Source organism: Eriocheir sinensis, chromosome 32 (genome assembly GCF_024679095.1).
Source record: "Eriocheir sinensis breed Jianghai 21 chromosome 32, ASM2467909v1, whole genome shotgun sequence".
Classification (NCBI taxonomy): domain Eukaryota; kingdom Metazoa; phylum Arthropoda; class Malacostraca; order Decapoda; family Varunidae; genus Eriocheir; species Eriocheir sinensis.
This window is the reverse complement of record NC_066540.1, coordinates 13,214,300-13,240,657: the sequence shown is the minus strand read 5'-3', so window position 1 is coordinate 13,240,657 and position 26,358 is coordinate 13,214,300. Positions and strand designations below refer to the sequence as shown.

At 42.2% G+C, this 26,358-nt stretch overlaps 1 protein-coding gene and 1 long non-coding RNA gene across 3 annotated transcripts in view; one reads left to right on the top strand and one right to left on the bottom strand.

The window, feature by feature from the left end:
• Positions 1-26,358, top strand: part of LOC127006168 (uncharacterized) — a 59,669-nt gene that overhangs the window by 17,966 nt on the left and 15,345 nt on the right. The window contains exon 2 of the long non-coding RNA XR_007759136.1: positions 7,860-7,995. This is a non-coding gene — a long non-coding RNA (uncharacterized LOC127006168). The remainder of the gene's footprint in view (positions 1-7,859; positions 7,996-26,358) is intronic.
• Positions 6,621-26,358, bottom strand: part of LOC127006167 (zinc transporter 2-like) — a 35,066-nt gene continuing 15,328 nt past the window's right edge. Inside the window, exons 4-10 of one of the 2 annotated variants that reach the window (XM_050875711.1) lie at positions 25,508-25,633; positions 24,823-24,985; positions 20,927-21,080; positions 14,461-14,626; positions 10,937-11,177; positions 7,833-7,974; positions 6,621-6,976 (exon numbers count right to left, since the gene is read on the bottom strand). In XM_050875711.1, coding sequence (XP_050731668.1) covers positions 6,973-6,976; positions 7,833-7,974; positions 10,937-11,177; positions 14,461-14,626; positions 20,927-21,080; positions 24,823-24,985; positions 25,508-25,633 — 996 coding nt within the window. In that variant the 3' untranslated portion in view covers positions 6,621-6,972. Of the gene's footprint in view, positions 6,977-7,828; positions 7,975-10,936; positions 11,178-14,460; positions 14,627-20,926; positions 21,081-24,822; positions 24,986-25,507; positions 25,634-26,358 lie in introns of those variants that run through there. The other variant, XM_050875712.1, reaches the window with a different exon arrangement.

Genomic DNA, 26,358 nt, shown 5'->3' with positions numbered 1-26,358 from the left:
AGATATTCCAAGGCAAGGCCGCGCGTCCACAACCGGAAGTCAGACTGAAAACACGAGGGTGTGTGTGTGTGTGTGTGTGTGTGTGTGTGTGTGTGTGTGTGTGTGTGTGTGTGTGTGTGTGTGTGTGTGTGTGTGTGTGTGTGTGTGTGTGTATTGTTATTATTATTAACATTATTATTATTATTATTATTATTATTATTATTATTATTATTATTATTATTATTATTATTATTATTATTATTATTATTATTATTATCGTTATTATTATTGTTATCATTATTATTATATTATCATCATAATTATTCTTCCTATCGTGATCAACAAGAGAAGCCTTACCGTTATCATCATCATTGTCGTCCTCCTTTTTATCACTTTTTCCCCACAAGTATTGGAAGGCAGAGACTTCATCCCTGTGAGAGCCAAGGGCCATACCTGGAGGTTAGGAGTCCCGGCGGAGGGAACCCATCACGCCCAAAGAAGAGAAGGACAGAGAGCGAACGAGGGAGATAAAAGAAAGACTATCAAACCCGCCCGGCTGAAGAGCGATGCTTGTGACGAGAAATGCTGGGTGACGGCGACGAAAACTCCCGGTCACCCAAAAGATCTGAGGCGAGAAGGCGAGGCGTGTAGGTAGCGAGGGGAGAACGGGAATTGGCGAGGGAGGCGCAGCAAAGGATGAAGTACTCTCTATTCAGGCACGAGTCCTCTTAGTGTGAGAGTCATTTGCCTTGCGCGCTGAGGCAAGTTTGCAGTCTAATGGTTCTTGAATGATACTCGTGACGGAGCGGAAAGGCACCTAGCAATAAAAACACACGCGGCTCACTGAACACCTAAGTAAACTAATGTCACTTCCGCTTATTAGCACTTAGCCTAGTCAGCTGCTTCCTTTTCCGCTGATAGTAATACGAGTATCTAAAGAGCAAACCACAAAATATGTATCCGTTTAACAGTTTATGAACCATACTGACAGATATTTGTAGGAACTCGGTCTATTAACTAAGACAGCTTTCCTTTCATCAGTTTGAGAGCAAATGTATATAATATTGTTTTTGTGGCTTCCCTCAGTGCAATTGTATATATGAGTTCAAGTAACACACATGAGTTTACTATCAGGACACCTCTCCGTCCGAAATTGACCTCTCTTTCGGCCACCTCTTTGGATTCTTTTTAGGAGCAGCAAGTAGCGGGCTTTTTTCTTTATTATTGTTTCCTTTCTTTGTGCCCTTGAGCTGTCTCCTTTGTTGTAAAAAAAAAATCAAGAAATGTCAGTTGGCAGTTTATTATCCAAACAAACAGTTATGCAGAGGACACTTCTTTTGTCGTTGCCATCACTGTTAGGCTGTAAGGCATTCATTTCTCAGAGGGCAAGGAAGTGAGGGAAAAGGACCCTGAAAAAATGTCAGAACAGTGAAGAAGGTCCATGAGTGGTATCAGTCTCGGAGGGTAATCGTGAGTCTCCTGCGCCGCCCCAGCCCGCGTCGTTAATCCCTTATTGGACAATCACGGCGGGGCGGCGCTCGGGCATACCAACTACCACGCCAAGCCTCGACACGCAGACTTTTTTGTTCTCATCCCTCTCCTTGAGTCGATTTCACAGTCCAACACAGTGCCTTCGTAACAGCCCGAACCAAACTATACAATCCCGTACAATCCAAAATGGTGAGGTCTTCGATGCCACACTGAATACACAAGGCTTTTCCTGTATAGTTTCATCCAATTTGTAAACTTAAATATAAACACCAGACACTATACAAGGAAATTTCGAAGGCTCTGGTATTGGTTTGGGAGCTTACTAACCCGTCATGGGGAACTGTGCAACTGGCCCCTATCTTGCCCGCCTCCCTTCCCTTCAAACGTCACTTCTTTTTTTTTTACTTCACTTCTTCCCTCTCCTTCTTTATCAGCCTCTCCAGTTCACTCATTATGTCTTCCTCTTCTTAACCTTTTTTCTCCCGTCTCCCTTGCTCGCCTACCTGGATTCGCTTCCGCCATCATTTGTTCCCTTCTTTCACTCTGTAATGTTACGCCTCTCTCAAGTGTCGCTCTCCCCACTTATCTTTTTTTCCCTGAAGCGCACGCCACCGGATGACACCTGAATCACGTATCCTTCACTGTCCTCGTTTGGATCATAACTTATTTTTCCTCTCCCTTACCTTTTTCTCCGCACCATCTCACTTTTTTAAGCGGTACTTACTCACATTACTCTCTGTCTGAAGCACGTCACCACGATGATCGTCACAGCCTTTCCCTCACTCCCTTCCTCTTCTTCTTCCTTATTTTTTTCGTTTACTTCACTCCTTTCGTAGTGATGTTGCCCCTACTTTTTCTAAGAGTATAAGAGTGTCATCCCTACTTCCGCTCCTTTGTTTCAAACACCCCGTCACCACGACAAGCAACTTACTCATCCTTTAATCCCTCCTTTCCTTCGATAATCACTTCCTTTTTATTTTCTTTCAACTCTTTATGAGCAATGCTGTGCCTATTTTGAGCGCCACTTCCCTAACTTCACCGTTCCTGTCTGGAGTAGAAATCATCAGAGCCAAGCATCCTACTTTTTTTCCTTTTCCCCTTCCCAGCTGTAGCCACACAACCCGGCCAGCTTCTCCGCTTTCCTCAGCGACATCGACCGCGGCCCTGCCGGATAAGAGTCTGGTTATACAGCCACAGTCTGGTGGGATCCTCATAGAAAATATTGTTCATTCCATTTTTTTTGTTAAATCCTTAAATATGAAAATTGAAAACAAATACACGCAGCATGCTGCTCTAGTAAAGAAAACAAAAGGAGGTGTCAATAAATTGCCATATATAATTCCAGAGCCGCTTTGGTACATTAATCTTTAAAGAGTACGAGTCAAAGGAAGGAAGAGAGTCAGCCCTGTTGACAGCCACCCCTGAGAGACTGCTCTCTCACACATACTCTGATGGACCTGGCCCGTACGCTCGTCTTGGGCCGGCGACAGGCAATAGTTCAGGTCGTCCGCGGAGACGCCAGATGTTAGAAGAAAGGAAGGAAGAAATGTTGTAGAAAAAAGAACGGAACTGACGAGTACGATATGAATTTGTTTGTTAATTTTAATGGTTCTGCTAATGAGGCTTCCATGCAGAGAAAAATAAACGCAGAATTAAGTGATGCCCTTCTGTTCAGATCGGCAAAGTTTGGTACCTATGTTTCATGCATGGTTTAATAGTTTTCCGGACTTCTGTTTTTCAACATCGAATAATCAAAAATATGAAGGGCTGCAACATGCTGCTGCTTTTTTTTCTGACCTCTGCACACCTTGAGTTAGCTTTTGATTGCTCAGCACTTCCTAAATTTTTATTACAAATGCTACTTTTGTTTGCATCTATCAGCAATATAGCTGTCTTCCTCTTCCGTTGTAAGACAAAGGCTCAGGTTCCCTCTACAGAAGGAACACATTTGAAAATAGCACCGTGTATAAATAGAACAGCACCATGTAATAATTGTTCGTCGTCTAAATTGATGGATCAGAGAAGTCATTAATTTGCAAAACTAGTCAGAAAAAAAGTAATGCGCTGTATGTTTGCTACAGAAAGCCGTTATTCCTGCAACAATATGAAATGTGTTGCCTAACAATCCCAGTGCATTGTCTTCTGCTTGACCGGAACGCATATCCAGTATCCCCTAAAATCAGCTTCAGCAGCCCATGTCAAGAAACGCTGACGTAGAGTTCGATATGCGCCTCGGAAGTCAAAGAATATGAGTATTCAGCAGCGTTACCAAATTATCGTACTCAACACATCGCATTTATCAGTTCCAGGGCTCAAAACTCTCCTGCCCACAAAGATAACGAGATTGCAGTTAAAGTTATCGTTAAAGCGTTACTTATTTGTGTTTATTTGCGATAGCTGTGACTCAGAAACCGGAAAATACAATGTGCTGCGTGGATGAGTACGATAATTTGGTAACGCTGGTATTCAGAGTCATGTTTGCTAAGGTGACCGCTCAAAAACAAAAACAGGTCAAACATAGTGAGGAAACAAAATACAGCCGCCACGTGAAACACACATCCTCCCGCCACTTTCGTCTCCGTGCTCCGTGAATGTTAATGGTCGTGTGTGGAATGTTGTGAGGCGCCGCTGCTCCCCAAAGCCCCGGCGCACCACCGCCCGGCACCCACCCACTCGGTATGTGTTTCATGTATCTGCCTATTCTCCCACCCACTCGATATGTGTTTCATGTGTCTGGCTATTCTCCCACCCACTCGGTATGTGTTTCATGTATCTGCCTATTCTCCCACCCACTCGGTATGTGTTTCATGTATCTGCCTATTCTCCCACCCACTCGGTATGTGTTTCATGTATCTGCCTATTCTCCCACCCACTCGATATGTGTTTCATGTATCTGCCTATTCTCCCACCCACTCGGTATGTGTTTCATGTGTCTGGCTATTCTCCCACCCACTCGATATGTGTTTCATGTGTCTGGCTATTCTCCCACCCACTCGATATGTGTTTCATGTGTCTGGCTATTCTCCCACCCACTCGATATGTGTTTCATGTGTCTGGCTATTCTCCCACCCACTCGATATGTGTTTCATGTGTCTGGCTATTCTCCCACCCACTCGGTATGTGTTTCATGTATCTGCCTATTCTCCCACCCACTCAATATGTGTTTCATGTATCTGCCTATTCTCCCACCCACTCGATATGAGTTTCATGTGTCTGGCTATTATCCCACCCACTCAATATGAGTTTCATGTGTCTGGCTATTATCCCACCCACTCAATATGAGTTTCATGTGTCTGGCTATTATCCCACCCACTCAATATGAGTTTCATGTGTCTGGCTATTATCCCACCCACTCAATATGAGTTTCATGTGTCTGGCTATTATCTCACCCACTCAATATGAGTTTCATGTGTCTGGCTATTCTCCCACCCACTCAATATGAGTTTCATGTGTCTGCCTATTCTCCCACCCACTCAATATGAGTTTCATGTGTCTGCCTATTCTCCCACCCACTCAATATGAGTTTCATGTGTCTGCCTATTCTCCCACCCACTCGGTATGTGTTTCATGTATCTGGCTATTATCCCACCCACTCGGTATGTGTTTCATGTGTCTGGCTATTATCCCACCCACTCGATATGTGTTTCATGTGTCTGGCTATTCTCCCACCCACTCGATATGTGTTTCATGTGTCTGCCTATTCTCCCACCCACTCGCTTATGTATTTTCATGTACCCACTTATATTCTCGCCCACTTCCTTACGCATACCATGTACACATTTATTTCCACCCAACTCGCTTTTGTATTTCTTGAACCCACTTAATCACTCACACACACACACACACACACACACACACACACACACACACACACACACACACACACACACACACACACACACACACACACACACACACACACACACACACACACACACACACACACGCACACACACACACACACACTCGCTTATGTATTTCATCTACCAACTTACTCATTCACCCTCCCATTCTCAGCCGCGTTGTTTGTACCGGTAGGGTTTTCCGTTGGGTGTGTAACTAACTTGCGAAAAAAAAACATTCTAACCATAACTTTGAATCACGAAAATGAGGAATCGGATGGTTTTAAGAAATGTATGTCCGTCTGTCTGTCCGTCTATCTGGGCCATGTCTGTCAGTAGTGAAACCTGGAGCGCTTTCACCTAAGACTTAACCTCATTTATTACTTTATCAGCCCCGCCCGGTCCTTTCCTAAATCCTTTCTAATATAAACTGCTCTCAATCATTCTGTTATTGCCGAGTGGTAAAGGACCCAAATGTTTCAATCAATCGCTTAGACACAGAGCAGCAACAGGCACCAAATGAGAGATAGTCTTCTCGTGAACTTTTATGACCCTGTTGTCCAGCCCGAGCTTGTTCGGTCTATGAAATTTTCACACCTAATACCAGCGCCTGTCTCGTGGTTTTCGTGACTGAAAATAGTCTAAATCCAGGTAACTTGCCAATACTTTTTTTATGTAAACAATTGAGGTAAGAATCTGCACAACGGAAACCATATTCAGTATAAATAGAATATCCTGCAACTGAAACTCCCTTTTTTTATATTCTGTAATGTTTATGGATCCATTGCTATTTCGAGATATATTTAAATATTTTTTACTATCCCTTATTTACAAATATTACAACAATCATATGTACTAATTCCATAAAATAAAATGTCAGAAGTATGAAGGATGCATTTATTTCGTATACACGTTCAATTCCAGAATGATACATAGAAATCAAGTCTCTTCTCTGCAGGGGTTACAAAGCCTCTTCATCACTGCTGTGTAATATCGTGGCTACATTATTTCTCAAAGTGTGCACACACGATCCGTGGGGGCAAGAAAGTATTCTTTGCACATGTATAGTTGCTATATAGTGAATGGTTCACTGCTCCAAAGTTAACTCAAAAGTTCATTCAGCATCGCCGCGCCAAACAGGCACTCAACATTCTGCATACTACTACATCCTAGACACACCATGACCGGAGCAGCAGACACGGACGTGGTTGTGTCAGGTGTGGGCATCTTGACCAAGTTTGACGACTACTGGGATTTATGCAATTCCTATTTCTACTTCAGTTTATAAATACTTGCAAAGAGAAGAGAGAGAGAGAGAGAGAGAGAGAGAGAGAGAGAGAGAGAATAGTCTTACATCACTATGTGTTGAACTATGAGTCTGCCTCCAAATAAATATCATCAAGACAGGAATTACGAAAACAATGTCGAAATTCTGAAACTCATTTTTTGTTGTGGGTGACGAGGAATAAGCAGGGGTGAGGAAGACGAAAACAGAAGGGGAGACGGAACAGGGTCACGGATAGAGTGTGGTGGAAGAACAAAAGGAATGTGTGGGGGGCGTGTACGTGTGTGTGTGTGTGTGTGTGTGTGTGTGTGTGTGTGTGTGTGTGTGTGTGTGTGTGTGTCGTCTTTTCCATGTTTTCTGAGCGGCACACTCACATTAACTGCAAGGAGAGAAAGACATTGTTATTACGGTTACAGCGGCCATCTTCGCCAGGATATGTAAACAAAGCTAAGCGGTTATGTATATTAAATATTCATCTACCTCTAACATATTAATATGAAATGTGTGACCAAAACTCAGATTGATTTAAGAGATATTAGATGAAACTGACTGAAATATATTATCAAAACCCCTAATCTAACAAGCGATTTTTTATTCGTTTGTAAAAGTGCTAAGTATCCGTTTCGTATTCGGACTGTGCACCGATCGAGTCCTGTTGTAAATCTATTTGTTGCTTGTCATTAGCTTGGGTTATTAATGATTACATTGGATTATTAAGTCATTATCTTATTATTATTATTATTATTATTATTATTATTATTATTATTATTATTATTATTATTATTATTATTATTATTATTATTATTATTATTATTATTATTATTATTATTATTATTATTATTATTATTATTATTATTATTATTATTATTATTATTATTATTATTATTATTATTATTATTATTATTATTATTATTATTATTATTATTATTATTATTATTATTTTTATTTTATTATTATTATTATTATTATTATTATTATTATTATTATTATTATTATTATTATTATTATTATTATTATTATTATTATTATTATTATTATTATTATTATTATTATTATTATTATTATCATTGTTGTTATTTGTAGTAGTAGTTGTAGTTGCAGTAGTAACAGCAACAGTATAACGATCAATGTCATCATCAGCACCAACACTGTAAACATTATCCTGCCACCGCCAGTTTCACTACCACTTTAACCCCTCCTTACCCCCCCCACCCCCACCACCACCTGTGCCTCACCTGACGGGCGTCTGGCACTTCTTGCAGGTGTCCATCTCCCTGGCGTAGCGCTCGATCTGGATGGTGGAGCTGTGCACGCGGTAGTTTTTCAACACCAGCCGCTGCGCCTCGTCCAGCACCGTCTCGGCGTCGAAGCTCTGGTCTGCCGAGGAAACGAAGCTCTGTGAGTACTGAGTTACTTTTCGTAATCATCTCATTAACTTACCGCAACCTCCGGCCTGTGAGGAAAATACTGTTGAGTGGCTGATTATTGGCCCTGGACTGTGAGGCGGTGCTGTTTGGTGAGTAACTAATCCTTAAGTTTTGTCCCTGAAGAAGAAAACTGTTAGTAACTTACGTAAACATTGCAAGATAATCTGTTATTATCAATCAGTCGATTGGGGCGTACACTGGCGGGCGCGTTGCCTCGCCCATCATATGATACCATTATTCCCGTGGATTCTTCGAACAAATCTCAATGCAGGCACCTTTCCCAAACAAGCACCTCCATGTAGGATCCTTCGACTTCTCAGCTACTAACTTTTTGGGCGTCCTCTTCGGCTTACCAGGCGTGAACTCGGTCTGCTCAGGTTTCTGAAGCTGCAGCATCTGGCCTCGAATTCACATGAGGAAAAGATGGGCAAGCATACTGCAGTCAAGACTACATGCAAGCCGTAAATCACGGCCTCACCTCCAGCTTTGAGCAGCTCCGCACTGATGTTGCAGATACCAGCTGCCTTTCCGCCCTTCAACCTTCCCACAGCCTCACTGAGCTCGTCAAGAAAGGTTGGGTTTTCGCCAATGAATGAATCAGCATCCGCCATTTGCAACCTATCAGTATAGCTGCCCTAAGTATTCGGCCCAACGAGCCTTCTTACCATCCATATCTGACATGCGACAGCCATCTGGTGTTCAGAGAGCGCTAATCCGAGAACGGAGTTTCCTCAGGGCTCAGTAGGGCACTGGTATCAACAACGCCTTATACTTACTGAGCAAGCCCATAACACCTTGGGCCAAGCCGAACCGCCGTAAAATTTCTTGACTAGACCCATCGTTGTTCTGCGCTACGCTACCATCGTTTGTGAAATTTCCATAGATATCACTGTCCTCGCCATGCGCATAAGCAGACTTAACAGACAGACAGACAAACAGACAGACACAGACAGACAGACACAAACAGACTGACAGACAGGCGGACTGATAGACAGTCAGACGAAACGAGAAAATAATAGATGCAAATTTCATCATTAATGAGTAGGGAATATGAATCATTGTAGTTCTAATGGTGACCGCCTCTGTTTTTTTCTGTGTGAAGTAAAGTGACACTAATGATGTAGCCTTTTTTCACGTGGAGAACAGAAAAAGCTGAAAATAGAGTAACTGTTTGAACGTACCCGTGCTCTAACTAACCTCTGTCCCCCTACTGTTACGTAAGAACACGCTAGTAAACAAAGCTCCATAAAAGAATAAACTAGAAAATATACGGATGCAAGGAAAAGGAAAGGTGTTGTAAGCGGGTGAAGCTGATAACTATCGCTCTTGATCCTTTAGAAGCAGTCTGAAATTCGGACAATGAAAAATTCTAAAAAAAAGCAAAAACGAGGTAAAATGTACTGTTCTGATGGGAATTTCATGGAGGCGTTGTGTGAGGGAGGAATGAACGTAATAGGTACAAAGAACTATATTGCTAATTTCGCTCCCATTACTCATTTTATTGACCTTTTTTGTGGATCGTCTTTGTATTTATAAAGAAGAGCATTTAAGAACACTCTCGTAGAAACACGTAACGACGAAAACAATATTTGCCTTTATGGAAAACTGACATAATAAGTAAACTGAAGACGGGGAGAGATTAAAGTCACAAACACTTACCACGAAAACAAGTAACAACGAAAAGAAAAAAAAAAGATAAATGAAAATGAAGAAAACACAGAGAAACAGAGACAAATACGCAGGCATACAGACAGACAGAAAGAGCAGGTCAAGGAAAAAAAAAGAAAAAAATGTAAGCGGTGAATGAATGGCCTCAGCGTTACCAGATTATCGTATTCTCCACATTGTATTTATCATTTTTAAGCCTCAAACTCTCGTACCTACACAAATAACGAAAGAATATTTAAGTTAGCGTTACAACTGTTATTTATTGATGTTTGTTTATTTGTTTTTGCTATAGATATCAGTAAGAAACTACGAAAATGGAATACGGTGTGTACGATAATTTGGCAACGCTGAATGGCCTGTGCCGTGTTTATGTGTGTGGGTGTGGGTGTAGGGTCGCGGTGTGGTGTTTGTTCAGCCTTCGACCCCCCCGACCCCCCCCCCATACCCTATCCCTTTCTCCTGAGACCCATCACCACCAACACCACCACCACCACCACCATTCCCATAGCCTCGGCTCCCCCTGCCACCCTTGTGTCAGCAGCAACAGCAGCGCCAGGCCACGGGGGAGGTATAAGTTATCAAATTGAGGCGCCGCGCTGAGGCTAATCGTTTCATCTCCGTGGCCTCGACGCCCCTTCGCGGGCTCGCCGGTCGCCTCCTCTTTTTTTTTTTTCTTACAGTCGGTGGCTATGTTGTGTTTTGTCTGATGTTGTTTTTCTCTTTTGCTACGTCTTTCGTGTAGAATTTTCCACATTTTCCAGTTTATTTCGAGTTTTGCCCGCTGACGTATCCATTATGTAACAGTAGGGAGACCGAGGAGAGACAGAACACGGGCAAGTTAAGACAGTTACTCTGCCTCCAGCCTTTACGACTGGCTGGCAGTGTAAGTCATGTTGTACCCGCGTCTAAACTCTTTTTGTCATATTACCCAACCTTGTCTTAACTTCTCCCTAGTTCATGTAAATTGAGATGCTTTGAAATTTTTTCTTTAACCCTTTCCATATGGTTACGCCGTCGGACGCCCGTCGGACGCCGACGTCGGCGTCGCCTTAGTTAAGGGGTTAATGAATTTATCTAAAATATTTTTGGAAGTCTGTCGTTATGGCACTCACCGCATTACTGCCAAGCCTGTTCCACCCATCCGCCATTCTATGAGTGAGCCAACCACCGTCAGTAACCGGCATTAAAGGAAAGAAAAATAAAATGAAGTGTAAAACCTAGACAGCATACTTCCAGCCACTCACCAATCCCTAGATGCACCGAGAGGGCGTTCTTGTCGAGCGTGAGGGACCAGATGTGGAGGTTGTGGACGGTGCGCACCCCCGGCAGGCCCTCCAGGTCGCCGAGCAGGCTGAGGTAGTTGACGTTCCTCGGCGCGCCCTGCATCAGGATGTGTGCCAGCTCGCGCAGGATGGGCAGCGTCGTCACCACCACGATGAACCCGAACACGAAGGTCAGGATGGGGTCGGCGATCTGGTACTCGGGCTGCGTGTGAACGGAAAGAAGAAAATGCAAACGAGTATTAAGAGGGAAGGAAGGAAGGAAGGAGAGGGAGGGAGGGAGGGAGGGAGGGAGGGAGGTAGGAAGGGAGGGAAGGAAAAAGGGAGGGAGGGAAAACATTATGATTAGCCAATTGAGATCCACGAAAGGGCATCAAGGGAAAAAATTATATAGACTCAAACAGATTCCCCTCCATGAACAGGGATGGACATGAACAATAAAACAGTGACAGTAAAGTTCGGAGAATAATAAAAAGGGGGGGGGGGGGCAAAAACTATGCGTATTGAGTTAGACAGCGGGTATTGATGCTGCATACAAGAAGGAATATTTCAAAATGCCCTTCACATAAATATCATCCGCTCATACCAGTGCAAAGTGATAATTTTTCGTGCAGTCTTAGGTTCCACGTTATGAGGAGTATCAGGTTTCGGAAATAATAATTCAAGTTTTCATGTGGTAGAATTGAGTAGTGAAATTAAAGGATGGAAGCACTTAAGAACATAAGAACGTAGGAGTCTGCAAGAGGCCGGTAGGGCTGTACAAGGCAGCTCCTTTGAACCTAAGCTCCCGTGTATCTAACCCCACCTAATATTGCTGTCCATGAATTTATCTAATCTATTTTTTTAATGTGACAATTGAAGATATTCTTGAAGATATTAGAAGAGGAATGTGCAGACGAGGGAAGACCTTACTGCAGCTATATGAATGGTACACCTTTCCCTGATTCTGTACCTGGACCGTGCTGCACGTAGACAGAGCAAGACTGGCGTGCTTCAGACATAAAGAGAGAAGGCGGAGACCGTCATGCAATGAAATACTGGGAATGGATACCGATCAACACCCAAGAAACAGTCCAAGCGAGGGATGGATGCAGAGGTTAGAGACTGGAGGAAGGTCTAAAACGAGGAGACGAAGAGGCGAAATACTGGAAAAGAGGAAAGAGAATAGAGAGAACAACAGTCGAAGGATGTCATGAATATAATCGATTTAAACTGACTAGAAGCTTAAGTAAGGGTGTTTTGTGAGAGAAGTACGAGAGGTGAACACACATAGTCAACTGTGCAAGGCTTTCATTATGCGAGGGGACCACAGTGAAGGAAGGAGAATAGAGAGAACAACAGTCGAAACATGTCATGGTTAACTGATTTAAACTAACTAGAAGCTTAAGTAAGGGTGTTTTGTGAGAGAAGTACGAGAGGTGAACACACATAGTCAACTGTGCAAAGCTTTCATTATCCAAGGCGACCACAGTGAAGGAAGGAGAATAGAGAGAATAACAATTGAAATATGTCATGGATATAATCGATTTAAACTGACTACAAGCTCAACTAAAGGCGTTTTGTGAGAGCAGTACGAGAGGTGAACACATGGGCGACTGTGCAAAGCTTTCATTATCCAAGGCGACCACAGTGAAGGAAGGACATTGAAGGAGCCTCTACAAGTTAATGGTTTTCCTGCCCCTTTCCCCTTTATCTCTCCTCCCACCCACTTATCTCATTGGCACCCTTTTTCTCAGTTTTTAGAGTATGTATTTTTATTTCTTTCACAGTATCATTTTTTTTCTGTATTTAGCTTTTTCTCCTTTCCACAATATCATTCTTTTTTTAGCGTAACTTTTCTTTCCAAAATGGCATTCTTTTTTTTTTAGCTCATTTTTCCTTCCTTAGTATTTTTCTTATTCGTTTAAACATACCTTTTCTTTTCACAATATTATTTCCACTCTTTTTAGGATATATTTTCTTTCTACAGTATCATTCATCTCAGTTTTTAGCTTATTTTTCTTTCTACAGTATCATTCATTTCAGTTTTTAGCTTATTTTTCTTTCTACAGTATCATTCATTTCAGTTTTTAGTTATTTTTCTTTCTACAGTATCATTCATCTCAGTTTTTGGATTATTTTTCTTTCTACAGTATCATTCATCTCAGTTTTTGGATTATTTTTCTTTCTACAGTATCATTCATCTCAGTTTTCAGTTATTTTTCTTTCTACAGTATCATTCATTTCAGTTTTTAGTTATTTTTCTTTCTACAGTATCATTCATCTCAGTTTTCAGTTATTTTTCTTTCTACAGTATCATTCATTTCAGTTTTTAGTTATTTTTCTTTCTACAGTATCATTCATTTCAGTTTTCAGTTATTTTTCTTTCTACAGTATCATTCATTTCAGTTTTTAGTTATTTTTCTTTCTACAGTATCATTCATCTCAGTTTTCAGTTATTTTTCTTTCTACAGTATCATTCATCTCAGTTTTCAGTTATTTTTCTTTCTACAGTATCATTAATTTCAGTTTTAAGCTTATTTTTCTTTCTACAGTATCATTCATTTCAGTTTTTAGCTTATTTTTCTTTCTACAGTATCATTCATTTCAGTTTTTAGCTTATTTTTCTTTCTACAGTATCATTCATTTCAGTTTTTAGCTTACTTTTCTTTCTACAGTATCATTCATCTCAGTTTTTAGTTATTTTTCTTTCTACAGTATCATTCATCTCAGTTTTTAGTTATTTTTCTTTCTACAGTATCATTCATCTCAGTTTTTAGTTATTTTTCTTTCTACAGTATCATTCATTTCAGTTTTTAGTTATTTTTCTTTCTACAGTATCATTCATTTCAGTTTTTAGTTATTTTTCTTTCTACAGTATCATTCATCTCAGTTTTAAGCTTATTTTTCTTTCTACAGTATCATTCATCTCAGTTTTCAGTTATTTTTCTTTCTACAGTATCATTCATCTCAGTTTTTAGTTATTTTTCTTTCTACAGTATCATTCATCACAGTTTTTAGTTATTTTTCTTTCTACAGTATCATTCATCACAGTTTTTAGTTATTTTTCTTTCTACAGTATCATTCATCACAGTTTTTAGTTATTTTTCTTTCTACAGTATCATTCATCACAGTTTTTAGTTATTTTTCTTTCTACAGTATCATTCATTTCAGTTTTTAGCTTACTTTTCTTTCTACAGTATCATTCATCTCAGTTTTTAGCTTATTTTTCTTTCTACAGTATCATTCATCTCAGTTTTTAGCTTATTTTTCTTTCTACAGTATCATTCATTTCAGTTTTTAGATTATTTTTCTTTCTACAGTATCATTCATTTCAGTTTTTAGCTTACTTTTCTTTCTTCAGTAACATTCATCACAGTCTTTAGCGTTTTTTTCCTTCCACGATATCATTCTTACTCTTTACGTTTTCGAGTGGTTCCAAAATACTGTTCCTGCATCCTTCACCCCGTTGCTCTTTCTCGCCTTCCTTACCTGTCTGCCGGACGTACCTTTATCTTGACGATGATGGCCGCCACCAGCACGGCGAGGGTCTGCAGAGTGTCGGCCACGGTGTGCACCAGGGCGGCACGCACATTGATGTTCTTGCTGCTTGAGGGCCTCTGTGACCCATGGAAGTACCCGCGGCACCCACAGCCATGGAGGATGAGGGCGATGCTGCGGGAGGGAGAGAGAGGGAGGCTGAGAACGAAGAACAGGGAAGGAATGGGAAAAGTGGACTGGAAAAAAGAGTTAAGATTACTAGTGATATTTAGTGATGTGGAAGAGAAGATGCTGAGAACTAGGAAGAGGATTTGAACCGAAAAAAAAAGGTTACATTACTCTTAATATTTAGCGATACCTTACGAAGAAGTGAATGGAAGCCTGAGAACCAAGGGCATGGGCAGGTGAAGACAGGGTAGGAATGGACTGAAAGGGAGATAAGTTAGCAGTACTATTGATAATTATATACCGACATCCACATCTGAAGGGTAAACATCATTAGTATTGGCTTCTTAGAGCTGGGGAGGTATTTTTGGCATAAGCTTAGAATACGAGAGCAAGACATCGCGGAAGGAAGATAATGAAACGCAGATGCCTGAGTAGAAGGAGGAAAAGAGAGGCGTGGCTAGGAAGAGATGACAGAGGGCAGAGAACTGAAAAAAACGTGACAAATGGAAAAGGGAATCGAAAGAGAAAAAAATGGAAGAAAACTATAAACCTTCAGACACAAGAAAGTACTTTGCAAATTATTAAGGAGAAAAACAAGGGTCAAACAGAAGAGAAGAGGGCGCGGAGAGATGAGAAAGAGAAAAAAAGGGAAGAAAACTATTAACCTTCAGACACAAGAAAGTACTTTGCAAATTATAAAGGAGAAAACAAGGGTAAAGCGAATAGGAAGAGAAAAAAAGGGAAGAAAACTATTAACCTCCAGAGACAAGAAAGTACTTTGCAAATTATGAACAGTAAGTAGCGGGCTTTTTTTTTATAATATTTTTTTACGCCCTTGAACTGTCTCCTTAGCTATAAAAAAATAATAAAGGAGAAAAACAAGGGTCAAAGAGAAGAGATGAGGGCGCGGAGAGATAAGAACAGGGAAGGAACAAGATGAGAGGACGCAGAGAAATAAGAAATACTACTGGAGGGAAGAGAAGAGGAAAAATAGCACCTCTACAGCTTCTGAAAGTCAAGGACCGTTCCAGCATCCGCGCCCGAGAAGACTAAGGACGGAAGAGCGGGAAAATCATATAGAAAGACTCCAGAAATCGTGTGGTTTATTTTTCCTTCTCTTTTAGCAGCCTGTTTCCCGTTTCGTTACTTCATGTGCGTAGGTGCCGTCAGTATATATAGTGGACAGGAAGGAGGAGAAAGTAACATTTTATTTCTGGTATTCTTGGACGTTTATCTAATTTCCCTGCACGCTAAAAATAAGGAACGTGCTGTGGAAAGGGAGAGAAAAAGTTTGAAAAATTGTTTGGCTTCTGAGTAACTTTGTCGATGTAATAGTGAAGTTGGTGTTTTCTCGTACGGATATTTTTCACTTCTGTTCGTTAATACCGTATTCTAGCTTCAAATCATTCTTGAGGGGTGAACTTTATGAAAAATCGTACTGCATCATAATCTGGTACTATTAAAGGTATTGAGTATTAATGTTATATGGCGGTTGAAAGAGTAGTGGCAGACATATGAGGGTGTGACTGATAGGGAAAGTTGGAAGGATGGGTTGCTGGCGATAGTGGTGGGGTGTTATAGTGCCGGAAGAGCGGAGGTGAGAAGGCCGAGGTTGTGAGGGGTGTGGCGAGAGTATTGGCAGGTGTGTTAGGATGGTGTGTTAGGAATGGTTTGAAGGATTGGTTGGTGGCGATGGTGATATGGGTGTTATGGTTTTAAGAGGAGAAAGGGGGTAAGATGGGTGAGGTTGTGAGGGGTGTGGCTGGTGGAGAGGGAAGGGAAAGGAAGGGACGGGAAGGGAAGGAAAGGAAAGGGAAGGAGAAGGAAAGGAAGGGAAAGGAAGGGCAAAGAAGGGAAGGAAAGGGAACGAAAGGGAAGGAAAGGAAAGGAAAAGAAAGGAAGGGAAGGGAAGGGAAGGGAAGGGAAGGGAAGGGAAAGGAAGGAAAGGAAAGGAAAGGAAAGGAAAGGAAAGGAAAGGAAAGGAAAGGAAAGGAAAGGAAGGAAGGAAGGAAGGAAGGAAGGAAGGAAGGAAAGGAAAGGAAAGGAAAGGAAAGGAAAGGAAAGGAAGGGAAGGAAAGGAAAGAGCAAATAAGGGAAGGGAAAGGAAGGGAGCTCAGCCGGACACAAAGTTAACTAATCCCAGGTTCATCGAGGGAGAGGGAAGGGAAGGTGACGTAAGGAGTTTGTGCATAAAGTCAACTAAAAAAATAATCTGGAAAATCATGCAACTCCAGATTAGCCAACTTGGTATTAAAAAGCTGGATACTGACTGACTGGCCTCCCCTGGCAACTGAAGACTGAAGGACATAATATTAAAAAAAAAGATGCTGGTTACGAGATCTTGATTAAGTTGATTGTGTTGATTTTGTTGATTAATCCCACCTTACTCAAACTTAGTCACTTGGAAACGTTTGTGAATTAGAGTGAATAACATCTACTTACTTTTCCTATTAATATTGAGGAATCCAATACACACAGACATATACCTCTTCCAGCAGTGTCAGATAATTGTTTGATATGTAGTTGAATTAGAAAACGGAACTCACCAAAAAAATAAGGGGAATACTCATCTATATAAACTGTTCCCTTCCAACCTAATTTGATAACCGCCTCAAGTTCATCCATTTCTTCATCCAATCACCCATTTGTTTATCCATCTGTCTTTTCATCCATCCATCCATTAATTCATCTATGTATTTGTTGATTCATCTCTATATCTACTCATTCATTCATTCATTCATTCATTCATCCGTCCATTAACATATCCATTTCTCCATCCATCATTCTATCCATCCATCTCTTCATTGTCTCTCTCTCTCTTCATCCATTTATTCTTTCATTCATCTCTACATCTCTTTCATTCACCCACTCGTCCATTTCTCCATCCATCAATCTATCCATCCATCTCTTCATTGTCTCTCTCTCTCTCTTCATCCATTTATTCTTCTTTCATTCATCTCTACATCTCTTTCACTCACCCACTCGTCCATTTCTCCATCCATCTTTCCATCCATCCATCACTCCATCCGTTCGTCCGGTTATCTCTCAGGAGGAAAGAAGCAAAAAGTGCATAAAAAAAGAGAACGACAATGATGCAGGGGAGACTTGGGCAACATTCAAAGTCGAGGCGGCAAGGTCCCATCGAGCGGAAGGAAAAGGCATCAGCGTCCACTGGGAGGGATGTCAGACGAACACAAGACGAGGTGAAGAGGGATGCGTTAGGGATATTATGGAAAGTGTGTGGGAGTGGGGGTGGAGAGGGTAGGGGTAGGGGGGAAGTGTAGAGTGTGTGGGGGGGGGAGATGGGGTGATGAAAATGTAGGGGGTGAAAAGTGAGTGAGTGAGTGAGTGAGTGACTGACTGACTGATTAAGTTACTATGATTGACTGACTAACTGAATGACTGACTGAATGACTGACCTACTGACGGATTCACTGATTGACTAACTGACTGACTAACTCTTGGAATGACTGACCTACTAACTGACTGACTGACTGACTGACTGACTGACTGACCAACTGACTGACTGACTCTTTGAATGACTGGCATACTAACTGACTGACTGACCTACTGACTGACTGACTGACTGAAAGAGGTGTTAGTGAGTGTTTATGATGGTGGATGAGTGAGTGCGTGAGTGAAAGAGTATGTGATGAGGATGCAAGTTTGAGGGACAAGTTGTTTTGGAGAATTATACGAGAGTAAGTGGGCGAGGAAGGGAGTGTAGGGGACGGCGAAGATGATAGTTGTCAGGCCTAAATATGTTAAAGTGCGTCCCTTCCTCGCGTCCAAAAATCTAACTACTTTTGCGCCGGTAAGGGGAGCGGGGGAGGCGAAACACTGGGGAAAGTTTACTCTGAAGTCTGAACATATTAATTTTTGCCTTCCACATTCCTCTCAAATTCACTCGCTTGTATTCGGTTTCCTAATTTATGCTGATCTTGCCATCGTTTTGAATATTCATGAAAGGGAGAGGCGGAGGGAAAAGATCAAATGCTGCGTTAAGTTTGTGTGTTGTTGAGCCTTTGTCGATTTTGTATTGTGGAAGACGCGACGGAGATGAACACTGAAGCCACGCAGAGCTGTAGCGTCCTCCCCCAACTTTACTTTACATATCAGAGTAAGATAGAAAATATTAAGGTGTGGTCTCATTTATGGCCTCTTTATTTCTCGTTATTGTTGTTGTTGTTGTTGCTGCTGTTTTTGTTGTTGGTGTTGCATGAAATTACAACTTTTCAATTTTAGACTTTTTTCAGAACATTGTCGTAAATTAAAAAGGTGTTATGTTTTGTTTAGTTGTTATTATTGTTGTCGTGGTAACGTGCTTATTGCTGAGGTGACACTCTGAGTCTTTTCCTTTTGCTCTGCTTGACATCAACTGGAAACAGGAAAATATATTGAAACAACGTAATCAAGTAAAATGCCTTAAATTTGCACGTCTTTTCGGTGAGTTGCCGAAAGTTTCGACTTACACTGATCGCGTTCAATCTTGTGGCAATCTCGTCGTCCCGCCCGACGTGACCAGACTGCAGCGCCGCCTGCCAGCAAGATGTGGCTGAGGGGAGGCAGCGAGGGGAGCGCCTGCAGTGAGCCTGTCTGGTGGCGGCGTTAACTCCTCTAATTGTTCCTATACTGGCTCTTATGCCGTCCGCTGCGATTGGAACGAATTTGACTTTCACTGGTAGCTTCATAACATATACTCCCATGTCTGTCTCTGCCTCTGTGGTGGATAGTGGAGTGTTTCCCATGTGGTATTGGTACGCTGGATATCCCCTCCCAAGGTGCAGGACTATATTTTCTTTATTGAATTGTAGCAGCCACTTTTTGATCCATTCCTGTAGCTTGGTGATGTCTTCTTGTAGGAAATCCGCAGTCAACGGGTTAAAATGAGTTAACACCAGTACAAACCAACTAAATGAAAAGTGTAATTCTTACAATGCGCAGATACATGTACATAAGCTGAAAAATTTAAGTTCAATGCTCAATAATGTTCCTAAGTCCGACGTGACCTTATATAGAACAAAACCGATACATGTAGAACGTAGCCTTTGATGTAGAACTTAGTTTCAAGTATATTTTTTCACTCCTTTCCGTGTTAAGAGTGAATACCCCTTAATTGAGAGCATTATCTATAACTTTAATTACAAATCCATATTGTCTTGAAGAAACTCCAAATCATTGTTTTTTGCCAAATTTTTGCATTTTGTCTTCACTCAATCCTTGAACTGGCAATTTAGCTGCGGGGATATTTACTTGAAGATCACTCGAAACTCTCCTGGCTTCCTTCACCTCCTGCCTCTCTGCCTCACTCCTGCCTCGCCATCAACGTTGTTATTGGGGTTCTCGCAGCTCGACAAAAGTAGCCAGAACGTAGTGCAACATGAAAACAACGTGTCTTGCATGAAATACTTGAATTACTAATGTGATGCTGGACCTAGAGAAATATAGTGTTTATAATATCAGAAAGTGTTATTTTCTTTAGAGAACTAGCGACATGCGCTCGAATTAGACCCAAAACCAGTACCTTGCAACTTTTAGATATTTTTTTGCGGAATCTCATCAGAAATATTACAAATGAGCGGGGAAGACCAAGACCTTAACATAATCTTGGCAACCCGCGGCCAGTGCTGACAGGTCTTCCAGCCATCCTCAATCTTGCGTTCACAGGGCTTCATCGTACAATGGTTCCCCCGTCCTCCACCCAAACACAAATGAGAAAGTAATGAAAAATCTAGTATTACAGAAAATCATTATTAAGCCACCGAGCCCAACACCTCTGCCGGGAGAAGGTGGTTAGGGGAGGAGAGGAGGGACGCTGAGGGGAGGATGAGGAAGGAAAATATGAGCAAAAAGATAAATATGATGGAGAAAAAAGTATAATAAGAGAAGAAAAAAAATGAAAATGGAAGTGAGGAAGCAAAAAGATCTTTAACCATTATGGTCACTAACCGTTAAAGTATTTATTTACAACTACGTCTTGTTATACTACAGTTACTTTAGGAATAATTGTGTGATTGTGACATGTGAGCTGAGGTGAGTGGAAGCCCTGTCAAGCCGTGCCCTGGATAACCCCGTGACCCCCTCCCCACCAGCGTTCCCAAATTATCGTACTCATCGCATTGCATTTTCGTAGTTTCTGACCGATAACTATAGCAAAAAACACAAATAAATAAGAGTTTTAATGCTAACTTTGATGATTTTCTGTCGTTATTTGTGTAAGTACGAAAGTTTGAGGCTTAAAAAATGATAAATACGTTGTGGTGAATACGATAATCTGGCAACGGTGCTCCCCACACACACACTCACGAGATGTTGACGGCGAGCCCCACGGAGGCCATGAGGAGCATCACGTCGGGGTCGAGGGTGAAGGGCTGGCTGAGGAGGCGCTGCACGGCGGCGCCCACCAACAGGCCCGTCACCACCCACACCACCAGCACGCTAGCCACCGAGCCCAACACCTCTGCCGGGGAGATGGTGGTTAGGGGAGGAGAGGAGGGACGCTGAGGGGAGGATGAGGAAGGAAAATATGAGCAAAAAGATAAATATGATAGAGAAAAAAAGTATAACAAAAGAAGAAGAAAATGAAAATGGAAGTGAGGAAGCAAAATGAAAAAGAAGGAAAAATCAAGAAAAAGAAAAACAAAACAAAGAAAAAGTAAAAAAAAAGAAAAAAAGAAAAAAGGTGAAGAAGAAGAAGAAGAAGAAGAAGAAAAAAAAAAAAAAGAAAAAGAAGAAGAAGAAGAAGAAGAAAGGGAAAAAGAGGAAGAAGAGGAAGAAAAAAAGAGAAAGAATATGAAATTGATGATAATGTAAGAAGAAAATAAATAAAAAAGAAATAAAACGAAGAGATGAACAACAGAAAAATGACAAGAAATCAAGAAGTAAAAGAATAAGACAAGACATCAAAGAAGAAGAAAAAAAAAGACGGAAAAAGAAAAAGCAGAAGAAAATAAAAACGTAAGGAGCAATATTAGCAAAGAAAAAAAAAATTGCACCTCAAAAAAATCCACAGCATTCACAGTCGACCGCAAAGCATCTTAGGGAGTCAATTAAGAGTATATGGCGCGAAGAGGCCTCCATATAGACACACTTATGCCAGAAAGGAACTTATAATAGGTACGTTTCTGAAGCTGTCAACAAATATAACATCAACATCATTATCATCATCATCATCATCATCGTCTTCGTCGTCGTCGTAGTCCGTGTTTCCAGCAAGGTGATGACGGATAATTCGAGTAATGATAAGAAGAAAACGAATAAAAGAAGATAAGGTAGAAGATAATGATGAATGAGAAAGTGCATTAAAAAGTATGTGTCCTTCCCGGCTAAATAAAGAGAAGGAAAGAAGAAGAAGAAGAAGAAGAAGAAGAAGAAGAAGAAGATGTATTAGAAGATGATGAATAAGGCGAAAAAAGAATACCATCATGTCCTCTTCAGTGAATAATTTGAAGAAGAAGATGATGAAGAGGAAGAAGAAGAAAAAGAAGATGTAATAGAAGATGATGAATAAGGCGAAAAAAGAATACCATCATGTCCTCTTCAGTGAATAATTTGAAGAAGAAGAAGAAGAGGAAGAAGAAGAAGAAGATGAGAGATAAAAGAAGAAAATGGTGAACAGGGAGACAAATGAAAGAACAGAAGGGTAGCTGCTCGTTTAGTTACTAGCGAGAACAAGAACAAAGGCCGTTGCAAAACCAGACACCAAAGAAAGGAAAGAACGAAAGGCGAAGAGAGAGACATCGTGAAGGCGTGTGGGCGGAAAGGCGCGTTAGTCCCTTTATTCCAGGAACGCCCGCTGACAACCCCTGGCAGAGACACGCCAGTCCTCGTCGACGGACCGACTTGGTCGGCTAGATTTCGATCGCCGATAGAGTCGGTCTGTCGGCTCCCTGCTACGGGCCGCCTTAGGCAAAGGCCCGTGCTCCCTCGTGCACGAGGGAGCAATCTTTACCCCCCCCCCCCCCCTGGAAGGACTTATTAATCAGAGGCGGTGGTGTGGAGGTGCTTCGCTATACCCTTCCTTTTGTTGTTGTTGTTGTTGTTGTTGTTGTTGTTGTTGTTGTTGTTGTTGGTGGTGGTGGTGGTTGTGTTGTTGTTGTTGTTGTTTCTCCTTTTTTTCTTTACTTCTTCTACTAATTCCTTTTCAGCATCATCTCGTTCTCATTTTTTTCCCTTTTTCTGGTTCTCCTTGTTCTTCTTTTACTTGTGTTCTTCTTGTTCTTCTCGTACTTGTGCTCTTGTTCTTGTCCTTGCTCTTTTTTTCTTCTTATTTTTCATCATCATCGTAATCATTTTCTGCTTGTCCTTCCTGTTCCTGTTCTTCTTGTTCTTCTAAGTGACCCGTTTTATCGCTCAAAGACAAAAGTACAAAATCCAGCTGCTCTTCTTCCCGCTTCCTGCCTAGTTTCTCTTTTATTTAATTATTTCGAAACTTCTTCTCCTCCTCCTCCTCCTCCATCTTTGTGAAGTATCTGTCCTTGTTAAGTTATCTTCCTCCCTTTTAAATTCTACCTTTCATCGTTATGTGCCTCCTTTCTCTCACTTCTTCTGTTTCCCCTTCCTCCATCTTCTCATTGGCGTTCTCCTCTTCCTCCTCCTTTCTTACCATGTCTACTTAACGCCTTCTCTGTGTTCTGCTTGCTGCACCTCATCTTTCCCTTCACAACCTTTTCCTTCACTTCTGTTTTCCTTCTCCTCTTAATTAACTTCATTTCTATTGCTAGTCCTTATACTCCATACCATTTTCCTCCTCCTCCTTCCCTTCACAACCTTTTCCTTCACTTCTATTTTCCTTGTCTTCTCAACGCCATATCTTTCTCGCTTCTCTCTTTCATTTAGTTTAGTACTCCCTCTATTGCTAGTCCTTATACTCCATACCATTTTCCTCCTCCTCCTCCTTCCTCTGGTGTTCCTCTCTCCTATTCCTCCTTCTCTGTTGCTTCTCTTTCTCCTTTTCCTCATAATGGAGAGAGCCCCTTGCTGCGTCTATTTCAACACTCATCATCATTTGCATCCAGGCGACCGGTTGACTGGCTGGCTGGCTGGTACAGTATAGGGCCTCGCTCAGACGCTCACCCATGCAGTGGTTGTGGAGAAACTCGCCTCGGAGGAACGTGCGAAATGGTGATAGCGATAGAAAATAGAGGAGAGAGAGAGAGAGAGAGAGAGAGAGAGAGAGAGAGAGAGAGAGAGAGAGAGAGAGAGAGAGAGAGAGAGAGAGAGAGAGAGAGAGAGAGAGAGAGAGAGAGAGAGAGAGAGAGAGAGAGAGAGAGAGAGAGAGAGAGAGAGAGAGAGAGAGAGAGAGAGGCAAAACAAAGAAGAAAAAAAAGAGCCATCCCAGAGAATGATGTGCGGGGCTATCTAGAGTGTGTGTGTGTGTGTGTGTGTGTGTGTGTGTGTGTGTGTGTGTGTGTGTGTGTGTGTGTGTGTGTGTGTGTGTTTCCAGAGAGAGTCTTGGCCGGAGTGAGATGAGGAAAGACGGAAAGAGAAGAGAAAATATGATGAAAAAAGAGAGGGAGAGGGAGATGACAGGGAGGAGGGAGGGAGGGAGGAAGGGGAGGTATAGGGGAGAGAGAGGAAAAGACATGAGTAAAGAGGAAGGAGTGAGTGGGTGAAGGAGGAAGACGAGGAAGAAAAAAAAGCTCGAACAGTCAGGGATGAACGAAGATGGTGGGGCTGAGTGAGAGGAAAGAGAGAGGGAGAGGGAGGGAGGAGGGACAATGAGCTAAAGATGAGGGGAATTAAGGGGAGAGGAACAATGGGTGGATGAGTGGGTGAGGGAGGGAAGAAAAGTGGGAGTGTGGAGATGGATTGGCAAAGGAGGGAACTGGTGGCTGGTGGACGTCTGAGCAAGGGTTGAGTGTGGTGCTAAGTGGGTGCGTGGGTGAAGGTGGATTGCACGATGGTACCCGAAGTTCATGGTGGTGAAGTAATGCCAATCTACTCCTATACAGTTTTCCACCCCCTTATGACTTCAGTTGGTACGCGTGACGAGTGGAGAAATAAAATAAAAAGGTACCGTCTCAACCCACGCTACCTACCCGCACGATGGTACCCGAAGTTCATGGTGGTGAAGTAATGCCGATCTACTCCTATACAGTTTTCCACCCCCTTATGACTTCAGTTGGTACGCGTGACGAGTGGAGAAATAAAATAAAAAGGTACCGTCTCAACCCACGCTACCTACTACCTACGCTACCTACCCGCACGATGGTAGCCGAAGTTCATGGTGGTGGAGGGAGGCCGTCTGACCAGCCACATAGCCGCCAGGGACACCGCGAAGCCGCAGAAGTCGCTCATGAGGTGCCCGGCGTTGGAGAGCACGGCCAGACTGGACGAGTAGTAGCCGCCGACGTACTCCAGCATCTGCGGGAGTGCGGGGACCAGGGTGACGGAGAGAAGAGAGGGACAGTATTAGTTTATGTGTGAAGAGTCTGTTGGTAGTGATAAATTATACATAAGTTTGCAAGTAATATATGAAAGAATGAGTATATAGGAACAGAAATGAGTGATGAATGTTTTGTTGTTGTTGTAGCAGTAGTAGTAGTAGTAGTAGTAGTAGTAGTAGTAGTAGTAGTAGTAGTGATTGTAGTAATAGTAGTTCTAGTAGTAATTCTTGTAGTAGCGGTAGGGAGAAGAGAAAGGAAAAACAAACAAAGGGAAACAAAAAGGAACAGAATAAAAGAACTAAAAGGAGACAATGACCGCAGGAGATAGATAAATAGATAGCGAGATAGATAGATAGATAGATAGATAAACAGAGAAGAATAAAAAAAAGTCGGAAGGGAATAAGGAAGGAAGCGAGTTCTGAAAATACTCGAACAGCTGCAATAAAGGAGGATCGATGTGATGTGTGTGTGTGTGTGTGTGTGTGTGTGTGTGTCTCACCGTGAAGAGCAGCGAGAGGATAGCAGCAACGGAGAGCTTGACGAGGGGCAGCTTGTCCTCGGGCGCCTCCGTGACGATATCGTGGCAGTGTGTGGATGAGGAGGAGGAGCTGGTGCGGCTGTACACCTATGGCGGGAAGGGGGGGATGCGGGAGGTCAGGTCAGGTCAGGTCAGGTCAGGTCAGGTTAGGGAAAAATAGAGTGTCATGGGAATTAAGGGCTGTATTTTAAGACACCATCGCTTCTCACATCAACTATTTCTAAAGGTCAAAGAGGGGATCAATCGGGTTTTCATGAGTGTTTTTTAAGGTTCATGGCACAGAAGAAGGCTCAAACTACCACCAGGGTCATAAAACTACCCCTGGAAAGGCCTACAGCTCCTACGAAAGCCATGTCAAATATGTGAACTTGGGCGACGAAATGTTTTAAAATACGACCCTAAGAGATGGGGAGTGAAGGGGAAGGGAAGTGAAGGGAAATTGAATGAAACTACGAGATCAGGTTAATGAGAAGAGATGGAGAGATGGATAGGAGCGAAGAGGAAGGGAAGTGAAGGCAATGAGGGTGTTATACTGTGAGGGTCAGTGGGTAGAGTGGCATGGGAGGAGATGAGGAGTAGTGAAGGGGAAGGGAAGAGAAGGCACTGGGGAAGTAAAAATATGAGGTCAGGTCAGGGAGAAGAGAAAAGTAAGGCATAGGAAAAGATGTGGAAGGGAAGGGAAGGCACTGGGTGAGGGAATATACGAGGAGGTCTGCTTAGGGAAGGGCACGGGAAGGGATAGTGAGGAGCGAAGGGGAAGGAAGGGAAGGAAAGGCATTGGGGGAGGGAATATACGAGGAGGTCTGCTTAGG